This window comes from Trichoderma camerunense (assembly GCF_050948025.1).
Source record: "Trichoderma camerunense strain CBS 138272 chromosome Unknown V8C40scaffold_30, whole genome shotgun sequence".
In the NCBI taxonomy this organism is placed as follows: domain Eukaryota; kingdom Fungi; phylum Ascomycota; class Sordariomycetes; order Hypocreales; family Hypocreaceae; genus Trichoderma; species Trichoderma camerunense.
The window spans coordinates 64762-80323 of record NW_028145340.1 but is presented as its reverse complement, the minus strand read 5'-3'; the positions used below and the strand labels follow the sequence as shown (position 1 = coordinate 80323).

Here is a 15562-nt window from a genome sequence, read left to right as displayed (position 1 = left end):
TCTTCTCTTCACTGCCAATGACTGCACAGGCGGATACTTCAAATAAAGCCATTAATCTCTAACCGATTCCATCAACAGCACCTGTCCCTCCACAAATTCGGCCAATTCCCTTAGCGTGAGTGCCGCCTATCCCCACACCACCCAGTCGTCTATCGCCTGTCGCCTGTCGCACCGATCCGACAACCACCTCGAAACGATACAACCAGGCCCCGACTCGCGAGCATATTCACTCGATACGAGAGACAAGGTCTGAGTGTGATATACAAACACGCCGACACAATAGACGACGTGCAGCAAGTTTGTTTCCTTCGCCTATGAAAAGACGAGACTTCTCCTCACCCCCCGCCTCCGGACCCCGGATCGGCCCCACCTCCGGGCCCGGAAGCGGACCAAGGCCAATACCAGCTCCAAAACATTCCCCCTCCTCTGTCCTCTCAAATTATAGCTTTCCTCTCTGCTTGTGTCGCATGGAATTCCTACTTCTTCTCTCATACTCAAACTCTTCCCGATTTCTTCCCCAGTTCCCTCTCCAATCACACTCGAGCCATGGCAGACAGCAGAGAATCACAAGCCATGTCCTCCACCAGCAACACCGACCTCTCCATCCTCCACGGCCCAGCTCAACCCGTCCCCATACACAAAACATTCGGCTGTCTTCTCCGCGAACAAGCCAAAGCTCGACCATCTGCCTTGCTTGTTGCCTCAGATCATCAGCAGAAATCGTTGACCTATGCCGAGGCCGACGCTCGATCCGATGATCTCGCCCGCGGATTCGTCGCCTTGGGCGCCAAACAAGGTGACCGCATCGCCATCCTCATGGGCAACGAGATTGAATACATTGAAACTTTCTTCGCTTGTACCAAGATTGGCGCACCCGTCACGCTTGCCAATTATGCCTATAGCGAGCAGGAGCTCCATTCGGTTCTGTCCTCATGCGGCGTTTCTACACTCGTCATGGTCCTGCGGTTCGACCGCTATGATTACCGACATTGGATCCCGAATCTGAGAAGTGGCATTCCGTCTCTACGGAACATCATCATAGTAAATGCAGATAAAGAGCCTGCCCTCGTCAAGCTAGGGTACAAAGACTACCATAACTACGAAGAGGTGCTTGTTCGCGGCCGTAGTAGTGCCGTTGATCTGCTTGCCATGGAAGCCAAAATTCACGCCAGAGATGTCATGAACCTCCAATTTACAAGCGGATCAACAGGCCTCCCCAAAGCCTCCGCCTTGACTCACAGTGGCATCTACAACGCCGGCCGCTACATAGGCAGCACCATGTATCTCAAAGCCTCGGATCGTATCTGTCTACCGGTGCCTCTCTTCCACAGCTTCGGCCTCATTATAGGCCTAGCTACAGCAACTGCTTTTGGAGCATCGCTGATACTGCCCGCCAGTATCTTTAATGTCGAGGCCACACTATCATGCATCGCCAAATACAGCTGCACCGGTCTGTACGGCGTCACAACCATGTTCGTTGCCGAAATGGCCCATCCTCGCTTCAAAGAGTTTGATCTCTCTAGCCTCCGCTTTGCCATACTGTCTGGATCTGCCGTCCCTGAACCGTTGATGCGCAAAGTCTGGTCTGCTTTTGGCATCACCCAAACGCACACCAATTGGGGCCTTACCGAAGCATCGTCCATTGTCACAATGACCCGTGATTCTGATACTATCGCTCAGCGGACGGTCACTTCTGGCCGCCTGTTCCCAGGCTTCTCAGCCCGAATAGCCGACCCTTCTACCGGCAAGACAGTTCCTCGAGGCCAACGAGGCGAAATCGCCCTCCGTGGCAACGGCATCCAAGCTGGGTACTACGGAAACCCCGAGCGCACCGCAGAGGCTCATAAAACTTCTCCTGAAGATGGCCTGGAGTGGTTTCACACAGGTGATGAAGGTTACTTTGATCCCGACGGCTTCTTCGTCATTACCGGCCGCATCAAGGACATGATAATCCGCGGCGGCGAAAACATTTCACCTCTAGAGATAGAAGAGCGTCTTGTCGCGCACCCTTCTATTGCACAGGCCTCCGTCATCGGAGTCCCCGACGCCAAATACGGTGAGCAAATCTGTGCCTTTGTCGAGCCTACGGGCACAGATATGGACAGGCCTTCAGACGACGAGCTCCGCGCATGGGTGTCCGAGACGCTAGCGTACTTCAAGCGGCCACGATATGTCATTTGGTTGGGCTCGCATCCTGCTTTTCAGGCGTGGCCCAAGACGGCGAGCGGGAAGCTCAGGAAACCTGATTTGCGAAATATTGCGGCTGAGATGATGAAACAAGGGTCAGAAGAACTATACCAGGAACCAGTGAGGGCAAGGTTATAATCATTTTAACGAGACATAGGAGAGATCTTGTGAGTAGTAGCGAATGAACTTTCTCCTGTATAACGTCCCCTTTCTCGGCCAGTAGTTTATCTGGTTGGGAGAATTTCCTATATCGAGTTACAAAATCCCGTGAAGAATTCTTTGATATCATCCAATCCGTCAAGTGGAGAGCTATATGCCAATATTCCATCTGGTCTCACAACAACAATCCCTCCATTGTTATAGGTGATACCGTAACGATCGTGGGCTGTAAAATCTTTATCAAGGTATAGTTTGCCTATAGCTGGCCCATCGAAAGCGTCCCAGGCGCCCGGTACTGAGCCGGCAGCTATAGTCAACATGTTCAAGAAGGGAGCTCCAGCTAAGTAGCCCATATCAGAAGCTAATCTTGTGCGTAGAGCCGCAACTTTACCACCATTCTGAGAGGCATGGCCCACGAATATCAAGACGCTCCAACGACCTTGGCTCGCTTCATTAAGAAGGTAATGCAGGCGAATAGGCACCAATGGGCCTGGTTGGTAAATTAGAGAGTCTTCAGCTCGAGTGCCTGCCACGATAGTTCCTATATTAGCTTCTTTGTTGATGACAGATTTCTCATACTCAATCCCTAGGCCGGTAGTAAAACCAGCATTCTGTAGGATCAATTTTTTCAAGACTTCATCTGGATTGGTTTCACTCTGGGTATAAGCCACTGGAATGTCGCCTGATATGGTCGCAGCAACCAGCTTATCCAGGGCAATCAACTTCTTGGCTATTTCACGCCGCTCGGATGCGTATGTAGAGAGAACATCGTCGTTGTACCAGCCTTTCAGGGTTCCAGCCAACTTCCACACAAGGTTGGTAGCGTCATGGATACCAGTATTAAGGCCCTGTGCTAAGCCTGAGGAATGTGTGTGGGCGGCATCACCGCCGAGAAGAACATAATTGTCCTTTTGCATCGTCGAAGCAACCTTCTGTTTGATGCTGAGAGTGTAACATCGATGTTAGCGATACGGTTACCAGACCACTTTTTTTAGATAGTGCTCACTTATAATATGTCCACCAGTCAACACGTTCAAACTCGAGTTTGAAAGGAAGGACCGCATTAATAGCTTCTTTGATAACTTCCGCTTCATTCGGTCCCTCTGGGTATTTCTCCTGGAGGTGGGGTGGGATAGCAAAACCAACTCGATGCGCGTCCTTATCTAATTTGATCCACAAGACGGTACCGTGGGTTTTACTCTCAATGGCAGCATAACCGGCATTATGATCTGGCATATCAGTTTTGACCTTGCCATCGATGCGAATCCACTTGTACGTGGTTTCATCACCTTCCATTGCAATGCCAGCCAACTGGCAGACGCTGGATTGAGCACCATCGGCCCCAACGAGGTATTTACTATCAAAAGTTATTCAGCAGTCTGAATGATTGAACACAAGAGGAAGAATTGATTGCCGTACCACCGCACTGTTCGATTTCCTAGGGAAATATGGGTAATTGTGGCCGTAATATTGTAGCCGTCGTCGAGTGACTTGTCAATTGCATAGTCTGTAATTGCCCAGCCAAAATGAATTGACTTCTCATGATCGGATTTGTATTTGCGTGCGAGGATATCTTCAATGTGCTTTTGACGAATGTTAACCGCGTAGTTATGAAAACTACTGGCTGTGGTAGGCAATACGACGTGCCAGCCTCTATTCGTTATGCGTTTACCATCTTTGAAGGTAACCCCTTGCCGGGCAATAAAGGCAGTCTGCAATACGTCTTGGGCAACATGAAGTTGCTCTAGTAATTCCACAGATCGAGGAAATAAAGCTGCAGCGCGGCCAAACATTTGTTGCGTTGCGCGCTCTCTCTTTTCTGTCATCTAAGTCTTAGCGTTTGGACCACATATTATATTCATCTTCCTTCCTTTCGTGCAACACATGTACTATTGTATTGGAAAATGACAAACCTATGAGAAAAGTGTCAATGCCCTGTTGCGAGAGCCCCAGGGCAGTTAGTAGCCCAACAGGACCAGCACCGCATATCAAAACGTCAGTATGCTCTGTAGAAGTCATATTGGAAAATGGCGTCGGATCACGTTCTTCAGACTAAAGGTATTTGGGGAAATGGTATTCTATGGTAAGGTGATAGAATATCTGTCGATGCAGATTGAGGGGAGTTGAAAGCGGCGGGTACTGCTTATATACAGAAACATTCGTTTATATTTGGCCATTAGCTGTATTTATAACGATGGTCTTACAAACCCCTTAGTATACGGCCTTTTCACCTACCTATCCGTTGATATGTCGATTGCATTCATGTTCCTCGGGATCATGTCATATAATCCCCAATTAATTATCCAAAAAGGTTTCGGGAATGGAACGTATGAGTAATCTGTTGATACGAATGTAACAGTAGATCTATTAGAATAATGTGAATTAGAGAGAGCGGTCTGGTGTAAGTTGTGGGCCTATTCGGATGTTCGCACGCCGAGAGGTATCTCTCGTACAAAAAGGCCAATTTGGGTCTACAACTGTGTTGGTGAAATATCAATAATTTTCACTATGAATGTTAAGATTAGTATGGTATTATTGATTAGTATGGTACATGTATAAAAAGGATTATAAAACCGTTTACCGAGGTGTTTGTATGGAATTGGAAAGATAGGGTTACATTAGAACTCTTGTTGGGTACTCAGATTGGGATTCAGTCGCTTGATTCAGGGTTCAAAGTTCCAAAATTGATGTGACAGATAACATCAGCTGTGTTGTATGTGAAATGGAGCTCAGTAGTGAATTCTTCATACAGAGCAGTAAATTAGCAAATGGGTCACCGCTAAATATTTACATATATCTGTCACTGACTGGGAGCTCAAACAAAACTGTTTAGAACAACTGCAATTGAATACGTGCACTCCTTTATGTGTCGTAACTTGACTGGGCTCTGGCGCATTGCCTAGGTAGGTTTGGGTGGTGGTTCGCTTGCCAACGGTTTTGCGTTTGATCGACCCAGTCCGTCAAATGACTCTTCACCAACGACCAGGCCATCGATAGAGACTGATTCGGGTCACACCGAGGCGGTTTGAGTCGAATGCAAGGTTGTGGCCTCGCGGGGGTCAGGCCAGGTGGTTCTGGTGGCACGGTCGAAACCATCGCATTCGAACTTGGTCAGCCGACCGAGTGCCTCTTTCTGCTCCCTTAGACGACCAATACCATCGTAAAAGTATTCGACTTGGCTGTATTGCTGGCCATTCTTTTGAATCAGCCCTACTTTGGTGACGAGGCCCAGCGTATTACGATGTGTCTTGATAAGGCCCTGGCCCTCAGTGCCTTCAGTCTTAGTCAAGCTGATCGGATCTGTCTCTGATATGCTCACGACCCCGGTATTGTCAGTTGTCCTGTAGAAAGCAGTCTGCTGGGGGTACTGAGACGGGAGATACGGTTGAGGAGCGTAGTTTGGATGGTACTTCGACGCAGAGAGCGGAACAGAAGCATGAGGGTGGGCGTGGTGTGTAGGAGCAATGGGACCGCCATTATCCGTTCGCAGCCAGTCGATCTCGGCCATTTCAATGCACTGGCTCTGGGCGTTGTAGTTGCGCTTTTGCACCATGCGAAAGACATCCACGTTCTTCTCGGAGAAATCACCCCTGTCTTGCTTCTCAACCTCGCATAGCCGTCCCAAACCGTCCAAGATATACCGTGTTTTGACACCGTTGGCGTCCGTCACCACCAAGCGCCTCCTCGTCCCATCTCCTGGCCTATCATACTCCTGTTGACGCACCGTTTCATATGGTGTGCCTAGAGCCGTTGTGGCTTTGAGCGGTCGGTTTAGCCTATATTTGTCGTGGGAAATGAGCAAAATGCGAGTCCTCGATTAATATGAAAATAATTTGTCTTGTTAGTGAGGAATCAATTCCACCGACACTTCGAACTATATCTCGCCCTCACTTCCTATTTCGGTCATTTACAGTCAGCATTATGATACTGATTCAGGCGACCAATCCGTATTCTTCTCCAACTTGGTGATCCGTTGGAGTTGGGCGGTGCAGAGTTGACCCGACTCTAAAGCATATATGTCCCTGGTATGAGTGTATAAGAACTACTATATATAATTTCAGATAGTTGCTGAAGCTTTGAAGTCTCTATTACACTCTTTCACCAAGATCAATCATTTCGTGATTTACCACCCTTCTCTGCTCCCCTCTTCTGCTTTTCACTGTCTAACAAGTTTTCATTTTTACAAAATCAAACCGTCTCAAGAAATGTCACCAAAATCCGTTCTCATTACAGGCTGCAGCGATGGAGGAATCGGCGCAGGCTTAGCCCTTTCCTTCCAAAAGCACGGCTGGAAAGTCTTTGCAACAACCCGCAACATCTCAAAGATGGCAAGCTTAGCAAACCTCCCCAACGTCCAACTCCTTGCACTCGACGTGACCTCTTCACTCAGCATCGACTCTGCCGTTGAAGCAGTAAAGAAGGAGACTGGAGGAAGTCTCGATTGCCTTTGTAACAATGCTGGTGCATTAATGATGATGCCAGTGTTGGACACTGATGAAGAGGAAGCTAGGAAAATGTTTGATGTTAACCTCTGGGGCCCTTTAGCGATGATAAAAGCATTTTGTCCTCTTATTATTAAGGCGAAGGGAACTATTGCCAATACTGGCTCCATAGCGGGCTACTTGAATGTCCCGTTTGGAGGTAAGTACAGGCAAGGTTTTAGATGTTGAATCCATTTTCTGACTTCAATTAGGAGCATATGCCGCATCGAAATCAGCCGTAATGATTCTGAGCGAGACGCTACGTCTGGAGATGGCTACATTTGGCGTCAAAGTACTCACAGTGGTCACCGGAGTCGTTAACAGCAACCTTGGATCAGAAAACACTGGATTTCAGTTACCTTCGACATCTCTTTACAAAGGCGCAGAGGAAGCTATTAGAGAACGTGCCCTAGGCGGCGGTGGTGCAAAAATGAGCACCGAAGAGTATTGCGAGAAATACGTGCGGGCAGTGGAGAATAAATCGAGCGGCCAGGTTTGGATTGGCAACAGCACGACGGCAGTGAAATGGGGAAAACATCTTCCGCCAAGTGTTATAGTAAGCTCTACCTCTACACCTTTTTATTCGTCCTGGATGGTTTCACAAGCTGACAGACATAGCAGGATTCATTGGTTTCTCAGGGAACAGGGTTAGACCAAGTTTAATATTGCGCCTCAGCACAGTTGATACTTGTCACAACACACCTTGAAGCATATAGACAACTAGATGAGATATTCTTTTGGGATCTGAAATCGGTGCATAGTTAATATTTGGAGTGTTTTCAGGCATTAGAAATAGATAGTGTTCATTGCAATTGACTTCTTTCCTCCGTAAGTGAGTTTTTATACAAGAATCCACTGTACGGGCATCTACATTCTCTTTCTGTAGCGGTCATGTGTGTTATCCTTAATGATACTTGATCTTGAGGCGTGAGAAGTCAACAAATGATGATCACAACTTGGCAAACAACTCAAAACGCAATAGAAATAAAAAAAGTGAATCCAATAAGCAGGCTAAAACCTGACTTCAATCATTTTTCAAATGCTATAATCTATCTATATAAATGGCTTACAATCTGTTTCCGGCCAAGTCTTTCCCATATCCCATCCTTCCATGCCATGCCTATATATCGTGTTTCATAATTTCGTATATGCTGATCCCATGTCCAATTTGCCATTGTATCCCTCGTTTGCCTTTGTATCGTTTTCTCTTTCTTTCGTCATCATTATCCGTCGTGTTTTCTTTCTTTTTCTGTAACAAAGGGAATAAACGAGTGTTCGTGACGACGATGAGTCGCAAGGGAGCTCAATCCCAGTCTTGGCCCCAAGCGAGAAATGTGTAGAATAGAAACAAAAGAAAGAGATGCGTGCAAAGTGGTGTTTAAAAAAGAAGACCCATGCGCCATCGCAATGCCGTTGATAATTCCAAATTGTCAAACCCCTTGTTCCAAAGGCGGTTTGCCTGTTCCCATGACCTCCATGTCATCTCAAATGCACATCGAGCTCGCTCTCTCTCCTCAGAGATCCCCTTCACCGCGTCGTTTTCCATCCTGAAAAGCAAAGACTAATGCACAGGAGCGACTTTGGGCGCTCCTCCCAAATAATCCCACATCCAAGAGAAAATGCCGACAACCGGGGGTGACCAGACACCGATGCCCTCGCCCTCCTCAACCGCCGCGGGGGCGACGGGAGCAGTGCGCAGCACCGTGTCGTGGGAGGACGTCGAGAACGAAAAGACTTGGACGTCTTCTACTTGCAAAAAGTTGTATCCGCTCGTGGCATCGTACATGACCTGTGGCTCAATCTGAGGCTCCACATCTCGCCAAGATTTCCGGCTGAAAGGAGGAGTATATACCTTGGATGGTTTGCGAGGCGGGACGCTATCAGCGTCAACCGGGATATCAAACCTGACATGTGCCCTCGCGCTTGTACTGGCATCCGTCGTTTGATCCACCTTGGCCGTCTTCTTGATCCTTGATTTGTCTGTCTTGGATCTGTGTTTGGTGTTCGGAAGCTTGCCCTTGGAACGGGATTTCCTCTCAGCCTTCATCACTCCCTTGCCCTTCTTATCGACGTTGTCTGCATTATCAGATACCTCCTCAACCAGCTGGTTGAGGACGTTGGTCTCGATATGAACAAAGCCGTCGTCGTGCTCTTCCTGCACAATATCGCCCTCCCGGACATCCTCGACAGGGGGCGTTGTGACTAGGATAGCTTGAGGAATGCCTGGCGCATCGGTCATCTCTATCAGTCGGTTGTTGGGACCAACGACCGAGTCGACCTCACGCACCGCGGGCGGAGGCGCTGGTAGGAGTCTGGCATTCCTATTCTCGAGCTGCTTGCCAAGATGCATGGTGAGAGCCTGGGTCGAGATCTTGGCGGTTCCGACGACCCATTCCTTGACTGATTTGTCGCCCTTGCGAGTTTGAATCGGGCGTCCATTCTGGTCATAAATCACTTCATCTTGCTCTTTCGTGGCTTGTGACATGAAATACACACGCGTCATGCCGTCCGGGCTTAAGGCCTGTGGAGGTGTAGCGAGGATGATGGGCGAGTCGAAAAAGGTAGATCCCAGCTTTTGGGCACCCTGACCGTGGTTGGCCATGAGGTGCCGAAGCCAGTTGCCGCTATTCTGCACCATAAAGTAGGCTGTCTGTGCGGCTAGAGGTGAGATATAGTTCGTCTTTCTCCTGGCGGCAACGACGCTGGAAGAAGGAGTCATGGTAGTTGCGGGAGTAGTAGTAGTTTCGGCAGGTTCAGTCACGGTCTCTTGGTACGATGCGTCTGATGAATCTGCTGCCGTCACATCAACCTCAGCCTCAACTTCAGCATCAACCTCATCAACATCAACCTCGGCTTCAACTTCAGCTTCAGCTTCGGCTTCGGCTTCAACATCATCAGCTTCGGCATCAGCTTCGGCGTCAACCTCAGCTTCAACCTCAGCTTCAACTTCAGCTTCAGTTTCGATTTCTACCTCGGCTTCGACTTCGACTTCATCAACTTCAGCCTCAGCATCAACCTCAGCGTCAGCCTTAGTATCAACTTCAGCATCAGCTTCAACTTCGGTTTCAGTCTCGACTTCTGCCTCGACTTCAACTTCAGCCTCAGCATTTACCTCGGTATCAGCTTCAACTTCAGCATCAGCTTCAGTTTCGGCCTCAGCTTCAACCTCAGCTTCAACCTCAGCTTCAACCTCAGCTTCAACCTCAGCTTCAACCTCAGCTTCAACCTCAGCTTCAACCTCAGCTTCAACTTCAGCATCAGCTTCGGCGTCAACTTCAACTTCGGTTTCGACTTCGACTGCAGCTTCGACTTCGGCCTCTTCGACAGCCGGAGAAGTGAATGCTTCCTCTTCCTCAGCCACTACAGCCAACTCAGACGAGGCCTCCTTTGCATCCTGCAACTCAGAAGAGGAGGATTCTTCAGCAACGACTGAAGACTGCGCGGTTTCGACGGAGCCCACAGAGCTAGCATCGGTAGCACGCGTATCTGTAGTGCTAACAGTAATGTCGGAGATCTCTGATGTCTTTCTCGGTCGGGTAGGAGAAGGAGACACGTCGGGCTGCTCAATACGAGCAAAGCTGCTGGTGTCCGGAAGCGAGACTGGGAGTGGGAGCGGATTTTGCAGCGGCGTAGAAGGCAGGATGTTGGGGTTGGAGGCGGGGTCTGATAGGTCGAGGCATATGTCAACAATGTCGCTCTCGTCTACGTCTTCCGGGTCCCCCATGGCCTTGTACATACCTTTGCCTCGCTTCCTGATGAACCGAGCCGCCTTGAACTCTGACTTTGAAGAATCGACCCTGCAAGATGTGGATTAGCGCTACCATCATCAGACGCAAAATACCGTGTCTGCAGCGTGAAACGTACAATCCATGGACAAGGTCGCCCCAAAAGTCCTTTTTGACGAACTTGACGGCCGATTTGACCTTCTCTCTCAACCTCTTTGAAGTCTTGACAGAATCAAAGTTGGCCAGAGGAGCGTCGAAATCGGCGCCCTCGGAATAGTAGTTGAAGAAGTCCAGCGATATGCGTAGCTTCGAATTGAAGTAAGTCTTCGCAAGGCTGGGGAACTCTTCATTGCGAAAGTGGAGGAGAGCCTGTTCCGCCTCTTTTGGGTCCTGCCCAGTCTTTGGAGAGCGTAACTTGACACAGATCTACAACACCCAGCTTGGTTAGTCGCCTCTCTTTTCCTCTTCTATCTTCATCACGATATTAGTCGATCAACAGGATGTGGTGACTCACAGAGTAGGGAACGAGAAGGCCAGGCTTCTCCCTGGTTGGCACGCATCCCTTGATATACAGCCATTTCTTTGTCGCGGGGCCGACATTCTGCTCGACAAAGTCGGCCAGGCCTTTATTCTGAGGCCATGACTCCCCGCTTACAACCTTGGCGACGTGCCATGCCTGAAAGTAAAACGTTCCATCAGAGCTTCCACCTCGCCGAGTCATAGTAGGATATAGACTGGTGAAGGGTTGCAAAGGGAAGCTGGGGTCGTTTTAAGAATAAAACGAAACCCCGATGAGTAGTGAGACGACCAAAATAAAGGTAAACTTTGAGCCGCCACCAAATGGAACAAGGGAAAAGACAACAAAAAGAATTATCAAGTCAGGATGGAGTGGGTGTGAAGATGGGCTTGCATCTCACTTCTCCCGCAACGACAAGACGACTGGACACTCATTATATCTAAGGGCAATTGCAAACTCGGTGGGCCATTTGAATTGTGCCGCGGTCGTCGCCAGCCATGCACGCGATTCTCCTGCATAGATGGGATATGCGGGCTTCACCAGTGACTACTGCAGCATGGTGACTAAACCCAGACATCAGGAGTGAATTTGCGGAGACGGGCTCTGCCCATAGCACCCTGGCCACGTAGCGAAGCCGTATGCATGGCGATAGTATTGCTGGAGGCGTCTTATTGGTGGCTCGCTATATTGAGACTCCATCCCGCCCGCCTGCATTGCAGCCTTATGCGGATACATTGGTCCAGCCATGGCCACGACAAAGGCCCCAGTTTCGGCGTTGTGCGCTTTGGCTCTCACGCGACGCCGCTTTCTCACAATCCCTCACGACCCAGGAGGCTTTGCTCCATCTGGCCGTACTGCATTGCGTGTTGTCGCGGGTTCCCTAACCGGACAAGACGGGGAGACGTGGGCTCAATCAACGCATGCTCTTTAGCAAAAGACCACTCGCAGGCTGTTTCGAGCCCCTCTCCGCATACCCTGATTGTGGCCAAGATAAGACTTGAAGCCTGAAGAAAGTCTGGAATCGCTGCTCCCGTAATGCCCCGAGCATCGCCGCAGGCCGCAGCGTGCCATCATAATACTGCTGATATGTCACAAATCCGTATAAATGGCCTCGGGGATCCCATCATGGACCGCTTATCAAGCATTGCATAGTTGCGACGAGTACATTGCAGTGCAGTATAATAAGCCCCGGTTGCCCAATTGCCCCTCTGCATACGCATATCCATGATCCATGTTGCTTGACTCTGCCCTGCTGGAGATGGCGCGGCTGTCTCGTTTCTAGTCATGTTAGTCCGGGTCTATTGCCTGGTCCAGGAGCCCTGCCCGCAAGATGGCACGAGCGTCTCTTGCAGACGACAGGCCTAAAAGAAGAGGCAAATGACGTGAAGGGAGAGATTTGGAAGCTGACTGCCCACGCCAAGGGCTCGTTGAGCTGTGCCATGGACGCCATGCTCGTACACACCAGCCACTCAGGATAAGAGATAGACAGTCGTATATGCTTACCTCATCCCTCGTGCCTGTAGAAGTGAGGCGTTATTTTGAGCAAACGGCCGTTGCCCAGAAGCATCGCCATGACGCAGCCACCAGACCCGCGAGCCACGTCGACAGCAAGGGGTGGATGGATGGATGGGATGGGCTGGAGGTGATGCGTGGCCGTGGCTCAATTGGCGCCCGACCTCACCAAAGCTTCCCGTGCTTGTACCTGGCGCTAGACGCTCAGCCAAGCCACACCAGGTAGCACTACCGGTTAGGCACCGGCATAGGCACTGAGTGGCTCTGTACTCGCTACATGTGCCCAAGATCGGTGTGTCTGTCAGAGTTTGACAGCAGTCAACGCAGGGGGGATGGATTCAACTCAATTCTTGGGTGCTACTTGCTGCCTTGGGTACCTAGTAGTACTAACAACACTAGAAGTTTGTAAGCTTGAGCCCTGATACTGCCACTGACATGAAAGACGAGGCGCCCTGGAAGTCAGTGACTCCGAGCCTAATCGATAATGCTAAGGCACCTAATTCGAGATTACGTGCATCTGCCATGTCCGATATCCTTGATACATGCCGATGACGAAGCTCGACGCATGTGATGAGCGTGTCAGTCTTGTACCATGGGGTCATTCACGTTAGTACCCACCCCCGCCAGCAAGTCCCCTGTCACTCTCTGCCCTTATCGTGATGCCCCTCCCTCCAGTGCTCTCTAAAACAAAAAAAAGAAGGGGGAATCATACCCACACTCGCGGACCGGAACCGAGCCGCCGAAGCTCCGGGAGCTCTGACTCTCTCTCAACTGGGACACACGGACAACAGACTTGAGCCTCCATGTGATCCGTTTGTCGCCCTGTTGCGCAGGAAGTGCTAATACTGTTACTGTAGCTACTAAGCTGCTAGCACTACACCGATCCAAACCGCTGGAGCTTAGATGTACTCATTTAACCCCCCCATGCTCCGAGATCGGGCCCCGAATCGCAGCTGGCCACTCACAGCCCGTATCATGAGTGTGCAGCTAATTCCTGGCTTGCGATTCGATCGCTGGCTGCCATCGCCTATCATCGGTATCGGCTTCCGTATCGGTATCGATACCAGGCTGAATTACCAACTTCTCCGTGCATCGCGCTCGACTGCGTGACCCTGTTTTGATTCCTCTTGTTGGATGTTTGTTTATTAAGGTTTCGTTTTATTTTCTGATATTGTTCGGTGCAATTGAGTCTTCCAAGGTGTTCTGGTGCAACATTCAAGCTGACGTTGGATAAATCTTCAACCGCAACCCTTCTTGTACTCCGTACCTCTCAAGACATCAGAATCAGACGATGGATAGATTGATGAACTGACCTGCATCTGCCCACACAACAATCCATTCCAATCGAGCTCTGCGACGCCAATCTCAAAGCTCGCAACTCTGTACTCATCCATCTTGACCAATTCTTTTCTTCACCAACGTCAATCACTCTTTCCCTCATGAAGACCGACGACGCGGTGTCGCAGTCGCTAGCCTCGCGCATGCCGGGTATCGCAAGCGCAATTACAACCACAACCACAGGCACAGGCACACATACAAACGCAAACACAAGAGATGGCCATCACCTCCCCATTGCCATGACATCCACGTCCCAGTCACAGTCGCAGTCCAAATGGAACACCGACAGACTCGCCTGGCGCCTGGGCGCAGATGCGACAAGCGCCGCATGCGCCGGCGCCCTCATCGCCCCCATCATCACCATCATTGACCGGTAAGTAGATACATAGACACACAACAAACAGCTCTCATCCCAGACAAAGAACCAAGAAAACTAACATAATAAAAACAGCTCCATCATGGAAAACGCCTCCGGCCGCAACTCCCTCGCCGCCTCCATCCGCTCCTCTCTCACAACCCTCCTCACCCGCCCCCAAGCTCTATTCTTCTCCCGCCCCTGCGCCCTCGTCTTCGCCCTCTACGGCGGCACCTACATGACCGCCAACGCCCTCGACACCGCAGCCTCCACAATGTCAAACCGCCCCGCAGGCTCCGTCACCTCCGGCCCCGGCAAGTTCGCCGCCTCATCCGCCGCAAACGTCGGGCTGTGCGTCTACAAGGACCAGGTCTTTGTGCGCCTCTTCGGGCCTCCCGGCGCGGTTCCTAGACCTGTCCCGCTGCCGAGCTATGTTCTCTTTACTATGCGTGACTGCTTGACCATCTTTGCTTCATTCAACTTGCCGCCGCTCTTGGCGCCGTGGATGGACGCACGGCTCTCGGACAAGATGGGGCGCTACGTCTCGGGGTTGACGGCGGCGCAGTTCATAGCCCCGGCCTCGGTCCAGCTCTTTTCTACGCCTGTCCATCTTCTCGGCCTGGACATGTATAACCGCCCTGACGGCGGCTGGCGCCAGCGCTGGCAAGTCGTGCGGTCAAACTGGCTCATCAGCACTGCCGCGCGCATGTGCCGCATCATACCGGCGTTTGGCGTAGGCGGCGTCGTGAATACGAAAGCGAGACGGCATCTCATGGAAAAGATTGCATAATGGCTTTTGGTACTCTTGCTGTTTTTATCCAAAGACTGCATAATGGCTTTTTGTACTCTTGCTGCTATTTTCTTCTTCTTCTGGCATTATTTGCATATGAAGCGATGCGTCAATGATTCATTTGGTTTGGGTTGGCTTCTTCTTTTTCTCTCGTTCTGGCGAGCTGGGAATTAATAGACGTAAACGTTGTGTTCTTGGGGTACTGTATCAAATAGTATAAGCAACATCAACATTTTGGTAGACTATAGGATATATGCATAGAGGGCTGTCATATAGACTACCTATATTCGCCCTCAAGCCAATAATTCTGGCTTCATAAATATAAACCATACAGGCAAAAAAAGCCGTCTAGCATCCACCGTCTACTGCTGATTCGCCCCGTGTCATTTCAGTTGTATCTTTTATTATTTGCAGTTCTAGCAAATCTTTCCTCCCAAAATTTTCATCTGTCCATCCATACATACATTGTCCCCGTTTCCGTCACTCCGCCTCTCATGC

At 50.1% G+C, this 15562-nt stretch overlaps 7 protein-coding genes across 7 annotated transcripts; 4 read left to right on the top strand and 3 right to left on the bottom strand.

Moving 5' to 3' along the window:
- Positions 1 to 546: 546 nt before the first annotated feature.
- On the top strand, positions 547 to 2325 carry V8C40DRAFT_278453 (uncharacterized protein; the record flags this gene model as incomplete). The annotated part of the gene is made up of 1 exon (XM_083221069.1): positions 547 to 2325. One exon carries the CDS (start codon positions 547 to 549, stop codon positions 2323 to 2325), a length of 1779 nt encoding a protein of 592 aa, XP_083067366.1.
- Positions 2326 to 2432: 107 nt separating this feature from the next.
- On the bottom strand, positions 2433 to 4365 carry V8C40DRAFT_271290 (FAD binding domain-containing protein; the record flags this gene model as incomplete). The annotated part of the gene is made up of 4 exons (XM_083220261.1): positions 2433 to 3288; positions 3353 to 3703; positions 3766 to 4165; positions 4260 to 4365. 4 exons carry the CDS (start codon positions 4363 to 4365, stop codon positions 2433 to 2435), a joined length of 1713 nt encoding a protein of 570 aa, XP_083067365.1.
- Positions 4366 to 5356: 991 nt separating this feature from the next.
- Positions 5357 to 6266, bottom strand: V8C40DRAFT_284583 (uncharacterized protein; the record flags this gene model as incomplete). The annotated part of the gene is made up of 2 exons (XM_083222167.1): positions 5357 to 6122; positions 6238 to 6266. The coding sequence occupies 2 exons, from the start codon at positions 6264 to 6266 to the stop codon at positions 5357 to 5359; spliced, it is 795 nt and encodes a 264-aa protein (XP_083067364.1).
- A 405-nt stretch (positions 6267 to 6671) lies between these two features.
- V8C40DRAFT_278451 (uncharacterized protein) lies at positions 6672 to 7490 on the top strand (the record flags this gene model as incomplete). The annotated part of the gene is made up of 3 exons (XM_083221068.1): positions 6672 to 6987; positions 7040 to 7383; positions 7449 to 7490. 3 exons carry the CDS (start codon positions 6672 to 6674, stop codon positions 7488 to 7490), a joined length of 702 nt encoding a protein of 233 aa, XP_083067363.1.
- Positions 7491 to 7806: 316 nt separating this feature from the next.
- Positions 7807 to 8278, top strand: V8C40DRAFT_151463 (uncharacterized protein). Its single transcript, XM_083211309.1, has one exon. It carries the CDS (start codon positions 7889 to 7891, stop codon positions 8165 to 8167), a length of 279 nt encoding a protein of 92 aa, XP_083067362.1. The 5' UTR covers positions 7807 to 7888; the 3' UTR covers positions 8168 to 8278.
- On the bottom strand, positions 8278 to 11492 carry V8C40DRAFT_151420 (uncharacterized protein). The gene is made up of 4 exons (XM_083211307.1): positions 11067 to 11492; positions 10692 to 10978; positions 10566 to 10624; positions 8278 to 10490 (listed from the first exon to the last, which is right to left on the bottom strand). Exons 1-4 carry the CDS (start codon positions 11271 to 11273, stop codon positions 8389 to 8391), a joined length of 2655 nt encoding a protein of 884 aa, XP_083067361.1. The 5' UTR covers positions 11274 to 11492; the 3' UTR covers positions 8278 to 8388.
- Positions 11493 to 13790: 2298 nt separating this feature from the next.
- On the top strand, positions 13791 to 15335 carry V8C40DRAFT_151459 (uncharacterized protein). Its single transcript, XM_083211308.1, has 2 exons — positions 13791 to 14292; positions 14371 to 15335. The coding sequence occupies exons 1-2, from the start codon at positions 14021 to 14023 to the stop codon at positions 15062 to 15064; spliced, it is 966 nt and encodes a 321-aa protein (XP_083067360.1). The 5' UTR covers positions 13791 to 14020; the 3' UTR covers positions 15065 to 15335.
- The last annotated feature ends 227 nt before the right edge of the window (positions 15336 to 15562 follow it).

What these genes read in the sequence shown, in the direction of transcription:
- V8C40DRAFT_151420 (XM_083211307.1), bottom strand. Translation starts at nt 11,273, where the DNA reads ATGACTCGGCGAGGTGGAAGCTCTGATGGAACGTTTTACTTTCAGGCA. An exon ending in GCCTTCTCGTTCCCTACTCT is followed by an intron (nt 10,979 to 11,066) that starts GTGAGTCACCAC and finishes TGGGTGTTGTAG; the next exon opens with ATCTGTGTCAAGTTACGCTC. An exon ending in CATCAGGAAGCGAGGCAAAG is followed by an intron (nt 10,491 to 10,565) that starts GTATGTACAAGG and finishes TCGACCTATCAG; the next exon opens with ACCCCGCCTCCAACCCCAAC.
- V8C40DRAFT_151463 (XM_083211309.1), top strand. Translation starts at nt 7,889, where the DNA reads ATGGCTTACAATCTGTTTCCGGCCAAGTCTTTCCCATATCCCATCCTT.
- V8C40DRAFT_151459 (XM_083211308.1), top strand. Translation starts at nt 14,021, where the DNA reads ATGAAGACCGACGACGCGGTGTCGCAGTCGCTAGCCTCGCGCATGCCG. An exon ending in ATCATCACCATCATTGACCG is followed by an intron (nt 14,293 to 14,370) that starts GTAAGTAGATAC and finishes TAATAAAAACAG; the next exon opens with CTCCATCATGGAAAACGCCT.